The sequence below is a fragment of the Cebus imitator genome, unplaced genomic scaffold (assembly GCF_001604975.1).
Source record: "Cebus imitator isolate Cc_AM_T3 unplaced genomic scaffold, Cebus_imitator-1.0 Scaffold78, whole genome shotgun sequence".
Classification (NCBI taxonomy): domain Eukaryota; kingdom Metazoa; phylum Chordata; class Mammalia; order Primates; family Cebidae; genus Cebus; species Cebus imitator.
This window is the reverse complement of record NW_016107393.1, coordinates 1297847-1311781: the sequence shown is the minus strand read 5'-3', so window position 1 is coordinate 1311781 and position 13935 is coordinate 1297847. Positions and strand designations below refer to the sequence as shown.

The 13935-nt window shown below is 38.0% G+C and overlaps 2 protein-coding genes across 2 annotated transcripts in view; one reads left to right on the top strand and one right to left on the bottom strand.

Moving 5' to 3' along the window:
- Nucleotides 1-13935, bottom strand: part of RBM45 (RNA binding motif protein 45) — a 474379-nt gene that overhangs the window by 304277 nt on the left and 156167 nt on the right. The gene's annotated exons all lie outside the window — the stretch shown is intronic.
- The window catches only part of PDE11A (phosphodiesterase 11A), a 398839-nt gene that overhangs the window by 245859 nt on the left and 139045 nt on the right, over nucleotides 1-13935 (top strand). Inside the window, exon 10 of the mRNA XM_017532656.2 lies at nucleotides 11477-11527. Coding sequence (XP_017388145.1) covers nucleotides 11477-11527 — 51 coding nt within the window. The remainder of the gene's footprint in view (nucleotides 1-11476; nucleotides 11528-13935) is intronic.

Genomic DNA, 13935 nt, shown 5'->3' with positions numbered 1-13935 from the left:
TTTCATAAGGAATGCTGTTTTAAACTTTGTAAAGCCTTGAGTCCAGCTGTGGATTTATCTGTGCTTACAAATAGTTGTATGATAAATTTCACAGCATTTTGCATCTCCACTTTCAACATAATTAAGAAATGAAAAGAAAGCCAATCGTGAAAAGTATAATTAGTAAAATAAGCTTAGAAACATTTCTAACTCTTCTAAATGAAGCTATTCAAATCAGACTTGGATTTGGAAGAAGACCCAGACAAACTTTGTTATTTTCCTTTTTGTTCCACCAGCATCCAACCAGTAACCTCCTATGCAGCACTCTAATCCAGAAATTGTTACTGGGAATCTGTGGATGGGCTTTAAACAAGTGGTCCTCACAGTGTTGTCCCCACACCAATAGCATGAACATCACTTGGGAACTTCTTAGAAACACAAATTCTCAAACCCACCCTGACCTACTGAATCAGGAACTCTGGAGGTAGAGGATAGCCCTCTGCGTCCTCTTATACATGCTAAAGTTTGAGAAACACTGAGCTAATAAATGACTGAAGACACGAATGAGAACTTCTGAAGTATAACAAGGTGAATGAAATGTTATCTAACTACAGGCCCTAGCATTCCTCACTAAGACTAAGGAAGGAGTTCTATGGGAAAATCCTTGACAAGCCCTCTTGATATTGTACACATTATGAGGTAATGAATAGTGACTGCCTCTAGCAATTGGATGATGTGGGAAATGATTCTGTATGAGGAATGGAGAGATTTTTGTTATTATACATTTGAATATAGGGAGAGGGGAAAAGAAAAAAAGGGAAAGTTACTTTGGAGAGAAGCCAGAAATATGAATAAAGGCTGAGACTGTACAAGATTAATGATCAGTGAAATGCTCCACTGGTGGCAGGGGTAAAATTAGTTTTGAGAATGGTGGAGCTGACATTTCATGAGAGGGTGCTTGTTTGTTTGTTTGTTTGTTTTGATGCAACTTCACAATTTGTCTTTTCAGAAAGGAAGTGGGGGGAGATAGAGAAAAAAAGGAAGGGAAGGATGGAGGAAGGAAAGAAAAAGGGAGAGAAAGAGAAGAAAAGAGAGAGAAAAAGGAAGGAAGTAGGGGAGAAGGGAGGAGGGAAGGAAGGAAGAAAAAAAGAAAGATCCTTCTTCACACTGTACTGAATTTATGAATGCTTGATGTGAGTGAAATTTTTTGGTGTGGAAATTGATGAGGGAGCTGAATTTCATATTTAGTATGATGATTATATAACAGATACAGCACAAGAATACATAAGAACTTAAAGGCCAAGATGAGAATATAAACTGCTAAGAATTTGTAGATATTTGGAAAAAAGCTTTGAATATCCATAGTATTTCATGAGGTTAGGGGTTCAGGTCAATCTAACCTAGATTTTGAAAGACTTCAGTTGACACCTGATTACAGAAATCTGTGGATGGCATAGGGTGGCAAGTCCTAATTGAATGTGGATAATATTTTGTTTATTTATTGCTTTTTAACCACTCTTTGACAACTTAATGGTTTAAATACAAACCCCACATAGTGTCAAAGGAAAGGGACATAGACCCCATCTCTCATAGGAAGAGTGTCAAAGACTGTGTGGTAATCTAATTCACCAGATTGTAATTTGGATGTAGTTACAAAGTTGTAGTTGTTAAATTTCAAGGTTTATATAATACAAGATATGTTATTCTCTGGCAAGGGCACAGGTACCAATATTTAGAGGGAAGGGTAGTTTGGGAAGCTGCCAAATGAGTATCAGTGCTGTCATTATGTACTAGGTAATGAGTAGAATTTACTCTTATGAATTCATCTTAATGGTTTGCATTTAAAAATTAGACTGGGATTTAAAATGTGGTTACTAAAATTAACAGTTTAATCTGGGTAATGACATAGAATGATTACATTAAATCTTTGATTTGGGTTAAAAAATGATGAATGAATCTCTCCTCCCAAGTAGAGGACCCACTTAAACCACTGGAGAGTCAACTCCATGCCTTTGAATAAAACAAAATGCAAAAATGATGTTTCTCTTTGTCAAGAAGTTTAATTAAAAGATAATTCAGCTGGGCACGGTGGCTCACACCTGTAATCCCAGCACTTTGGGAAGCTGAGCCAGGCGGATCACCTGAGGCTGGGAGTTTAAGACCAGCCTGACCAACATGGAGAAACCTTGTCTCTACTAAAAATACAAAATTAGCCAGGTGTGGTGGCACATGCCTGTAATCCCAGCTACTTGGGAGGCTGAGGCAGGAGAATGGCTTGAACCCGGGAGGCAGAGGTTGCAGTGAGCTTAGATCGCACCGTTGCACTCCAGCCTGGGCAACAAGAGTGAAACTCCATCTCAAAATAAAAAAAGGTGAGATAGGCTGAAAGCTAGGCCTCTTATGCCAAACAACCAAGCTGTAAATGCAAAGGAAAAGTTTTTGAAGAAAACAAAAATGCTGTTCCAGTGAACACATGAATAATAAGAAAGTGAAACAGCCTTTTTGCTGATATGGAGAAAGTTTTAGTGGTCTGAAGAAAAGATCAAATAAGCCACAACATTTTCTTAAGCCAAAGCCTAATCCAGATCAAGGCCCTAATTCTCTTCAAATCTATGAAGACAGAGAGGAAGCTTGAAGAGTTTGAAGCTAGCAGAAGTTGGTTCATGAACTTTAAGGGAAAAAGCCATCTCCAAAACATAAAAGTGTGAGATGAAGCAGCAAGTGCTGATGTAGAAACTGCACCAAGTTATCCAGAACATCTACCTAAGATCATTGATAAAGGTGGCTACACTAGACAACAGATTTTCAATGTGGACAAAACGGCTTTCTACTGGAAGAAGATGCCATCTAGGAACTTCGTAAGTAGAGGAGAAGTCAATGTCTTCAAAGCTTCAAAGCACAGGCTAACTCTCTTGTTAGGGGCTGTGGTAAGTAGCTGGGTGATTTTAAATTGAAGCCAGTGCTTATTTACCATTTGAAAATCCTCCTTGGGCCCTTCAAATTATGCTAAATCAAGCCAGAAGTGGTGGTGTACACCTGTAGTCCCAGCTACCTGGGAGGCTGAGGTGGGAGGATCACTTGAGGTCAGGAGTTTGAGACCAGCTTGGGTGACAGAGTGAGACTCCCTCTCTAAAAAATAAAAGAATTATGCTAAATCTACTCTGCCTGTACTCTATAAATAGAACAGCAAAGCCTGATGACAACACATCAGTAAATAGCATGGTTTGCAGAATGTTTTAAGCCTCCCATTGAGAACTATGGCTCAGAAAAAAAAAGGTTCCTTTCAAAATATTGCTGCTAATTGACAATGCATCTGGACACACAAGCACTCTGGTGGAAATGTACAAGGATATTAATGTTGTTTTCATGCCTGCTAATACAACGTTCATTCTGCAGTCCATGGGTCAGGAATAATTTCCACTTTCAAGTCTTATTATTTAAGAAATACATTCTTTAAGGCTATAGCTGCCCTAGATAGTGATTCTAGCAATGAATCTTGGTAAAATAAATTGAAAACCTTTTGAAAGAATTCACCGTTTTAAATGCCATTGAGAACATTTATGATTCACTGGAGGAGGTCAAAATATCATTAACAGGAGTTTGGAAGAAGTAGATTCCAACCCTCATGTCTGAATTTCCAGGGTTTAAGACTTCAGTGGAGGAGGTAACTGTAGATGTGGAAATAGCAAGAGAATTATAATTAGAAGTAGAACCTGGAGATGTTACTTAATTGTTGCAATCTCATGATAAAACTTGAACAGATAAGGAGTTACTTCTCATAGATGAGCAAAGAAAGTGGTTTCTTGAGATGGAATATACACTTGGTGAAGATGCTGTGAAAATTACTGAAATGAAAACAAAAGATTTAGAATATTACATAAACTTATTTGACAGAGCTGTAGCAGGAATTGAGAAGATTGACTTCAATTTTGAAAGAAGCTCTACTGTGGGTAAAATGCTATCAAGCAGCATTGTATGCTACAGAGAAATATTTCATGAAAGGAAGAGTTAATTGATGTTGCAAACCTCATTGTCTTATTTTATGAAATTGCTATAGCTTCAGCAACAACCACACTGATGAATCAGCAGCCATCAACATTCAGGCAACACCCTCCACCAGCAAAAATATTATGACTTGCTGAAGGCTCAGATGATCATTAGCATTTTTAGCAATAATGTATTTTTAAATTAAGATTTGTACATAGTTTTTTAGATATGCTATTACACTTGTAATAGGTTATAGCATAGTGTAAACAAATTTTATATGCACTGGGAAACCAAAAAAATTGTGACTCGCTTTAATGCTATATTCACTTTATTGAGATGGTCTGGAACCAAACTCTCAATATCTCTGAGGTATGCCTGTATTTTATTATTACCCCAGGTTTGGCAGGTATCTTTTATTCTAATTTAAATTCAAAAAAATTGAGTCTTTCTTAGATTTTTAAAAATATTTTTTATTGTACTTTAGATTCTGTGGTACATGTGTAGATCATGCAAGATTGTTGCATAGGTACATTCATGGCAAGGTGGTTTGTTGCCACCATCCCCCCATCACCTATACCTGACATTTCTCCCCATGTGAACCCTCCCCTACCCACCCTCCCACTGTCCCTCCCATAGCCCCCACCATGGACCAGTGTATGATGCTCTCCTCTTTGTGTCCAAGTGTTCTCACTGTTCAACACCCACCTATGAGTGAGAACATGTGGTGTTTGATTTTTCTGTTCTTGTGTCAGTTTTCTGAGAATGATGGTTTCCAGGTTCATCCATGTCCCTACAAAAGACACAAACTCATTGTTTCGTATGGCTGCATAATATTCCATGGTGTATATGTGCCACATTTTCTTTGCCCAGTTTATCAGTGATGGGCATTTGGGTTGGTCCCAGGTCTTTGCTATTGTAAACAGTGCCACGATGAACATGGGTGTGCATGTGTCTTTATAACAGAACAATTTATAGTCCTTTGGGTATATACCCAGTAATGGGATTGCTGGGTCAAATGGAATTTCTACTTCTAGATCCTTGAAGAATCACCACACTGTCTTCCACAATGGTTGAACTAATTTACACTCCCACCAACAGTGTAAAAGTGATCCTATTTCTCCACATCCTCTCCAGCATCTGTTGTCTCCAGATTTTTTAATGATCACCATTCTGATATGAGATGATATCTCAATGTGGTTTTGATTTGCACTTCTCTAATGACCAGTGACTATGAGCATTTTTTCATATGTTTGTTGGTTTCGTATGTCTTCTTTTGAAAAGTGTCTGTTCATATCCTTTGCCCACTTTTGGGTAAGTTTGTTTGTTTGTTTTTCTTGTAAATCTGTTTCAGTTCTTTGTAAATTCTGGATATTAGCCCTTTGTCAGATGGGTAGATTGCAAAAATTTTTTCCATTCTGTTGGTTACTGGTTCCCTCTAATAATTGTTTCTTTTGCTGTACAGAAGCTTTGGAGTTTAATTAGATCCCATTTGTCTATTTTGGTTTTTGTTGCCATTGCTTTTGGTGTTTTAGTCATGAAGTCCTTGCCTATGCCTATGTCCTGAATAGTATTGCCTAGGTTTTCTTCTAGGATTTTTATGGTGTTAGGTCTTGTGTTTAAGTGCTTACTCCATCTGGAGTTAATTTTAGTGTAAGGTGTCAGGAAGGGGTCCAGTTTCTGCTTTCTGCACATTGCTAGCCAGTTTACCCAACACCATTTATTAAACAGGGGATCCTTTCCCCATTGCTTCTTTTTGTCAGGTTTGTCAAAGATCGGATGGTTGTAGATGTGTGGTATTGCTCCGGAGGCCTCTGTTCTGTTCCATTTGGTCTATGTCTCTGTTTTAATACCAGTACCATGCTGTTTTCATTACTGTTGCCTTGTAGTATAGTTTGAAGTCCAGCAGCGTGATGCTGCCAGCTTTGTTCTTTTTGCTTAGGATTGTCTTGGCTATGTGGGTTCTTTTTTTGGTTCTATATGCAGTTTAAAGTGTTTTTTTCCAGTTCTGTGAAGAAGGTCATCGGTAGTTTGATGGGAATAGTGTTAAATCTATAAATTACTTTGGGCAGTATGGCCATTTTCATGATATTGATTCTTCCTAACTATGAGCATGGAATGTTTTTCCATCTTTTTGTGTCTTATTTCCTTGAGCAGTGGTTTGTAGTTCTCCTTGAAGAGGTCCTTTACCTCCTTTGTTAGGTGTTTTCCTAGGTATTTTATTCTCTTTGTAGCAATTCTGAATGGGAGTTCGCTCATGATTTGGCTCTCTGTTTGTCTGTTATTGGTGTATAGGAATATTTGTGATTTCTGCACATTGATTTTGTACCCTGAGACTTTGCTGAAGTTGCCTATCAGCTTAAGGAGAGTTTGTGTTGAGGCGATGGGGTCTTCTAAATATACAGTCATGTCATCTGCAAATAGAGACAATTTGACTTCCTCCTTTCCTTATCGAATACCCTTTATTTCTTTTTCTTGCCTGATTGCTCTGACTAAAACTTCGTATACTATATTGAATAAGAGTGGAGAGAGAGGGCATCCTTGTCTAGTGCCAGATTTCAAAGGGAATGCTTCCAGTTTTTGCCCATTCAGTATGATATTGGCAGTGGGTTTGTCATAAGTAGCTTTTATTATTTTGTGATAGGTTCCATTGATACCTAGTTTACTGAGAGTTTTTAGCATAAAGAGTTGTTGAATTTTGTCAAAGGCCTTCTCTGCATCTATTGAGGTAATCATGTGGTTTTTGTCTTTGGTTCTATTTATGTAGTGGATTAGTTTATGGACTTTCATAAAAATACTTTTTAGTTAGATTCCGAAGGTCATGATAACAGATCATGCAGCAGACACAGTTATCTGAAGTACCTTTTGAACATTTCATTCTATTATACAGCAGGCAATGTCTTAAATATTTGACAAGAAAAACTGATGAGTTTTCAGTTTCAACACATCTGTTCAGTTGCCATGTCTGAATACTGTCATCATCTTGTTAAGAAATCCTGGAGTATGGTTCATCACAAAGTTAGATGACACTTCTGTCAGGTCATTGCAAGTAGATTGGCTTTTCATTCCTTGTGGTTTGTCATCTTTCTTAGTTAAGGGCTACACCTGAAAGCAAAGCTTCTTTATTTCTTTCGAGCTCATAAATATAAGTTATTTGGGATTTTACCTCAGATCAGCTTAGCTTAAGTCTGCCATCCAGACTTCACCAAGTGCCACTTTGCCAGCAGAGCAATAAATGTATTCATGGAGCCCTTTTGTGTTCGAGACACTCAGTCTGGATCCACTGTGGGGTCTTTGTTAAGTGCCCTTTACATTTGTGTTGCTCCCAGCTGGTGTAATGGTCCATATCTCATTTCAGGAGCAAATGGCTGCCCAAATCCACAACAAATTAACATTCAAGATACTTGGTGCAAGAGATCTGTCCTTCAACTACAGTTCTGGGGGTTGTAAGACAAGCATTTGGCTCCTGTCGTGAACTGCATGTAGAGAAGGTCAAGGCTTGATCCAGTGGTCCTATCTCATAGTTCTGCCCATTGTTTATCTTTTGAAAGATAGTTAATTGTCTTTTCATGCTGGGCAAATGCAACACAAAAATGTGACTTCTCTCCTCTGTCTTTCATGGGTCTGATAATTGCCTTATCTGCTTTGTGTTGTTGTTGTTTTGCTGGAAGCAAGTTCAGTCCAAAAGTTAATTAGAGTTCGTATGGTTTTGCAAATAGTGATTTATTTTAGAAACTATAAAGATTTCTTAAGTCAGAGCTCACCAACAAAACTGAGTCAAAAATATTTTTTCAGTTAATACCAACACAAATGACAAATCCATCTATCATAGAAATTTTCTTGTGAAAGTTTAATGCTCATCAAGTGTTCTGTGGATCAAATATTTACTTTTGTATGTAGGCTTTATACAAATTTTATTTAGGTGTCTAAAAAATTAACTGGTGTGTACATTATAGTAATACTCTCATAACCTAACAATGTTTCTCATAGGGAATGATAGTGTATATATATAAAATCATGTCTTACAAATGCCTCTTTCTTCAAAACTATTATAATGCATTCAGTTAAAGCTTTTTTACTTAATCAAAGGTATTATTATTCAAAAATGTATGATGAACCTAGATATTTGCTATGAAATATATAGTTTGGATTGTGGAGGAAACTAACTTATCCAGGAAGGTTGGACAATAGTAGTTTTAAATAATATGATCCTGTAATTTGTTAAGATTTATTCTTAACTATAGAAATTTGCCTGATTTTTAGTCATTATCTGTGCCATATAATATTATTAATAGACAAACCATAGACTGAAGGCTTGTCTTATATATTTCTGAAACATACATCTGACAGAGGACTTGAATCCAAAATATACAAAGAAATCCTACGACTCGATAACAAACAAAACAAACTATTGTAATTTTAAATGAGCAAAAAGTCTTAATCTGTAATAATTGTCTGCTTCACTGATTCAATTAGCTTCAATTTAGTGGAGTTAATAGCTTTTTTTTTTTTTTTTTTAATAAAGGAAGAGTTGATTTAAACAAACTTGAATAAGCACCACCTGGTGACAGAGATTTTGAATTGCAGCTTGAGTTTTTGTGGGATATTTTTTAAAGGTAAAGTCTGAAGAGTGAATCTGCAGAAATAGACTTGAAAACAGTAAGAAATTCTAATAAAATGACAGCCAAATTAAATTTTACCATAGTAAAACTGAAACAAAAGAACAAAATCAATTCATCTATACATTGAACTACCTATTGATCTCCCCAAGATAATGATATAATATCCAGACAAATACTTATCTGGTAGAATTTTAATTGGATATTAATACAACACATGTAAATTGGCTATTTGTGTGCCAGGTATTCTACATGTACTATTGCATTTAATCTTCCTAAGAACTCTGTACAGGCCCACTCCATAGACTATTTCTGTGGTTAAAATTTCTCAGCAGAAAATATCTTCATTTTTAATAACCAAACCTCATAGAACATATTTATCTCTCAATACAACATTTTTGTGAGTCCCCTCCCAAAGGTAAAAAGGATTGAGAAAACTATGGAAAAACAAGTAACGTCAGTAAGAAAAATGTTTAATGAAGAGAAAGTATTAACACAAAGAAAATTTTTGTTAATAACTATATTAGTTATGACCAGAAAGTAACATTTTAAGCAGCTATAACATAACAGTATTTTTTGTTGTATATATACCTATGAATTTTACTGTGCTTCGACTGGATTTTAAGAAGTTGCTGCAGATCTTATAATGCACTATAATATTTTTCCCAATTAAAAAGAATTAAAAGCAGGCTCCCTGTTAGTGTTTTCAGGAGGAACCTCTATGTTAAGCAGGAGATGCCTGTGTAGTATTATGTTATACCACCTTACAAATGAGACCCAAAGAGATTAAATCATTTGCCCAAGCTCCCAAGGCTCGGAAGTGGAGGCGTGGCAGCCTGACTCTGAAGCCTGTGTTCTAACCACCGCGAGACATTGCTTCCATTGTAGCTTTACTTGTATCACACAAATGGTACGTGCCATAGGTCAGCGCTTCTCAAAGTTCTTGGTCAATAGGTTATTAGAGTGAATGTTACCAGTTTAATATTACCTAAAAGGGAGTTCTGTGGCTAATTGGATTTGGGAAATACTGTGTTTAATGAAATAAAGCGTGTTACTTTATTTTTCACAGCCAAATGTACACTATAGTTTCCTAAGGTTGGTAGGTGAAGGAGTTAGCATTTCCCACACTTATTTGTTTGAGGTTTATATAGATTAAGAATGCAGTCCGGACACACAGGTTCGTGCCTGTAATCCCAGCACTTTGGGAGGCTGAGGCAAGAAGATCGCTTGAACCCAGGAGTTTCAGACCAGCCTGGACAACATGATGAGGCTCGTGTCCCTACAAAACAATACAAAGCCTAGCTGAGCATAGTGTGTATGCCTGTAGTTGCAGCTACTTGAATTGCTGAGGCAGGAGAATCTCTTGAGCCCAGGAGGTCAAGGCTTCAGTGAGCTATGATCACATTACTACACTCCAGCCTGCGCATTGGAGTGAGACCTGCCTCAGAAACAAAACCAAACAACAAAAAAAGGTGTCTGACAGCATAAAACATAAAACATACACATGCTATTTACGTGTGAGTGTGCATATGTCTGTAAATATGCCTTATAAAATACCACCAATGTGCATTTATTTGTCCCACAAAACAAGAAGTCTGGGGCAGGGGAGCCCAGGGTCAGGCTTCTTTCTCTTTCCCTCTCTGTTCTACTATCCACAGCAAGCTGGCATTCACTGCCATGCTTGTCACATCATACATACCAGATTTTGCTGCACTTCCAGGCTTTACAGCTGTATTCCACAAAGGAAAACAACAACAACAACAACAACAAAGCAGCAGCACCAACATTCTCACTTATAATTCACTAACCAAGGCAGTGTCATAAAGGCTACCCTATAGGACCACCCCCAGCTGCAGGGAGCCTGCGAATTGGCTTTTTACTTTTAAACCTCTGTATCAGTGAGTTATGACATAGATAAATTGTGAAGGTTGATTCTCACTCACATGACATGTCATCAGCTGCAGGCTGGCTGCAGCTCAGCTCAATATGTCTTCTTTATTTGGGGGCTGAGACTGAAGGATCGGCCCCTCTCAGGCCATGCCCTTCCCATGGTGGAGGCAAAAAGGAGGTGGCAGAGCCATGTCATTGCTTTTGAAGACATAGTCAAAGTGGCATTTGTTACTTTCCCCGACATTCCATTAGCCAAAAGAAGTCACGTGCCAATGCTGATGTCAATAGGGCAAGGAAGTACAATCCTCTTATTAAAGGATCACAGATACCCTTTAAAAGATCATAGCAGTATAATCTTTTCTAACATAATAAAAGCAGGCAAGTGAGAATAGGCAACATTTGTTTTCAGAGCATTTCACAGGACAAGTATTCACATCCTTTGGGAATTGTGGTTTTAAGTCACATCATGTCCTTTTTTTTTCTTTTAAGACAGGGTCTTACTCTGTCACCCAGGCTGGAGTGCAGTGGCATTATCTCAGCTCACTGTAGCCTCAACCTCCTGGGCTCAGGTGATCCTCTCATCTCAGCCTCCCTGAATAGCTAGGCCTTGAGGCACACACCACCGTACCCAGCTAGTAGAGTTTTTGGATTCTTTGTAGAGATGAGATTTCACCATGTTGCCCAGACTGTTCTCAAACTCCTGGGTTCAAGTGATCTGCCGACCTCACCCTTCCAAAGTGCTGGGATTACAGGGGTGAAGCACTGCACTTGGCTGTTGTCCTTTTGATAATATAACTATCAATAGAAAAATCCTGGTATAAAACATTTTTTAATATGTGAATTATGTCAGAGAATGTTATTAGATGTGTTGTTTCTTGTCATACATTAAATTCCACCTTTAAATCAGGTAACATACATGAGCAAAGTTTATTTTTAAGCCAGAAGAATTTCAGAAAATACAGTCATGTCTAATTATTAAAATTATTTTTTTTCTTCTGAATCAGGTGCTATCCTACCATGCAACATGTTCGAAAGCTGAAGTTGACAAGTTTAAGGTAAGGAAGGAAATGATTGCCTTGTTAGTGCCTACTCTTACACTTCACCTGGCCTCCTGAGCTCTGTCACTTGCCTCTAGAGAATTAATCCCGCCCACTGGGAGCTGGGGGACTAGCACTGGGCAAAGGTGTATTTGTATGTTTCTCTTTTAGAGGGGAAGAGGGACTTGTATATAACTGAGTTGTCATTTTATAATAATTTACATAATTCAGTATTTCTTCCCATTTGTTAAGTAAGCAAGATATCAGGGAAAAAAAATCTGTAATATGGTGAGAATCAAGACACCTGGTTTTGGCATTGGTTTTACCTCTAACTTGCTGTTCAGTTAAAATCTTAGGGCTGTATCTCCATCTGTAAACATATGTGGAAGAGATTGAGATAATAATAGCTAACACTTAAGTGTTTGCTGTGTGCCAGACACAATACCAGGCATCTTACCTGCATTCATTCATTTAATCCTCCCAATCCTCTGAAGAACGTACCATTTTACAGATGAATAAATTGAAGCATGGGGATGCTGATGCCAGGCCAAGGTCCAACAGTTGTAAGAGGCATAGCAATCTGGTCCCAGAGCCAGAGCTTTTAACCACCATGCTTCACTACCACACAGGCTGACCCCCTTTCAACTCCAACATCTGCTGAGTCTGTGAATGAGTTTTAGATACTCCTTCTCACCTTAGTTTCCACCATTTCCTTAAATGCAATTCAGAATCCTTGTTTGTCTCCATGAGCTTCTACCACACAGTTTTTAGCAATGACTAAAACATGGGAGTATAGGAAAATTTTATTTTCCTTTTGAAAGTTTTGGTGCCTGCCATTCTATATTTATGTGGCAGTTCAGAAAGTTTTTGGGGAAAGCTACCACAATCATGAGAAAGATCATGTTTTTTATTGTGATATTAGAATCTAATATCACTTTGGTGATGGCTACTTTTCTACAAGTCCATTTACACATATACAGTGCAGAGACCTTTGGGCCTGAGAATTGAATCAGATTACTAGAACTGAGCACATGAATGATGAAAGGAAGCAAAGGAAGATGTTTGTTCCAAACACTGAGAATAGTGATAGAAGAACTCCTCACAAGGGCCAGAAGCAGCACATCTACTGCGAGCATAGGAACTGCTTGGGCTTCATCCAACGATATGGTCTATTATTGACTTAGAGAGATGCTGAGGGGAAAGACCTGCAATTGTAACCCTGATAAAAAGGGAGAGACAGGGTGCCAGCAAGAGATGACAGCTGAGAGCAGAGGGAGGAGACAGAACAACTAAAACCACAGCAGTGAAGGCCCATTTGTTACATAGGCAAACATCCTGCAACTTGAACTCAGACTCCATCAGGGCAACACTATTTGTATGCTTCATTCACTGCTGTATCTCTCCTGCCTTTTATGGTCCTTGGAACATAGTAACACTCAATAAATACTTGTTGAATGGATGAATGAATGGATGGATAAGTGAATGAATAAATAAATCCAAAGAGCACCAATGGTTCCAGAACTTGAAGCAATTAATCATTAAGAAAATTTTAAAACTCTGATAATATATAATTATTTTTTATATTTCACATAAATTTTACTTAATGTATATAAATTTCATAAATATTTCCATCAAAAATATTTAAGGCTTTTTTATTTTAGCCAATAAAGTTCAGTTATATGGAAATCCTATGTATGAAAATATCCAGTTCCTGCTAAAATGCTAATTTAATGTTTATATTATGTTTTTGCTATTACTACAATTATCATCATTGCTAAAAGAGGGAAGGGGTAGGCAAGAAGAAAGACAGCAAAGATGACAACATGAGCTTTAACTCATGTGACTGAATGTGACTGCAAGAGCTGCCCAGAGGTATAGCAGACCAAAATCCATAGCTGTTTAGTTTATAAAGGCACCAACATTCAGGCTTCATTTTTTACTTAAAGAAAACATTGTCCTAGAATTTGGTATGCATTTATATTTTTAGCTCACAAATATACTAAAATATGGAGTATTTAAATTTGAGAACAAAGGGTTATTTCATCTTAAAATTATCAAGATTAGAATTTAAGACTTCAATCCAAGATGGCTGTTTAGGAACAGCTCAGGATTGCAGCCCCCAGTGAAAGTGCAGAGGGTGAGTGGACGCCACATTTTTATTGCCCACAGACTGGGAAATTCCCAGGCGGAGGAGCTCCACAGGTCACCAGCGCGGCTGTTTCGGCCAGCGCGGCTGTGTCAGCTGGCGCCGCTGCTTTGCCCTGCACGGCTGCTTTGTCGACGCCCTGGAGCAGCGGTTCTCCATACAAAATACACCGGTCTGGGTGCCCTTTTGGCTGGCGATTGGAGCCACGGGAAGTTGCCCATTCGTCTGTTTAAAAAGGGGACTGAGCAGAGAACCAGGACAGTAGATCCCAGGGCAAAAA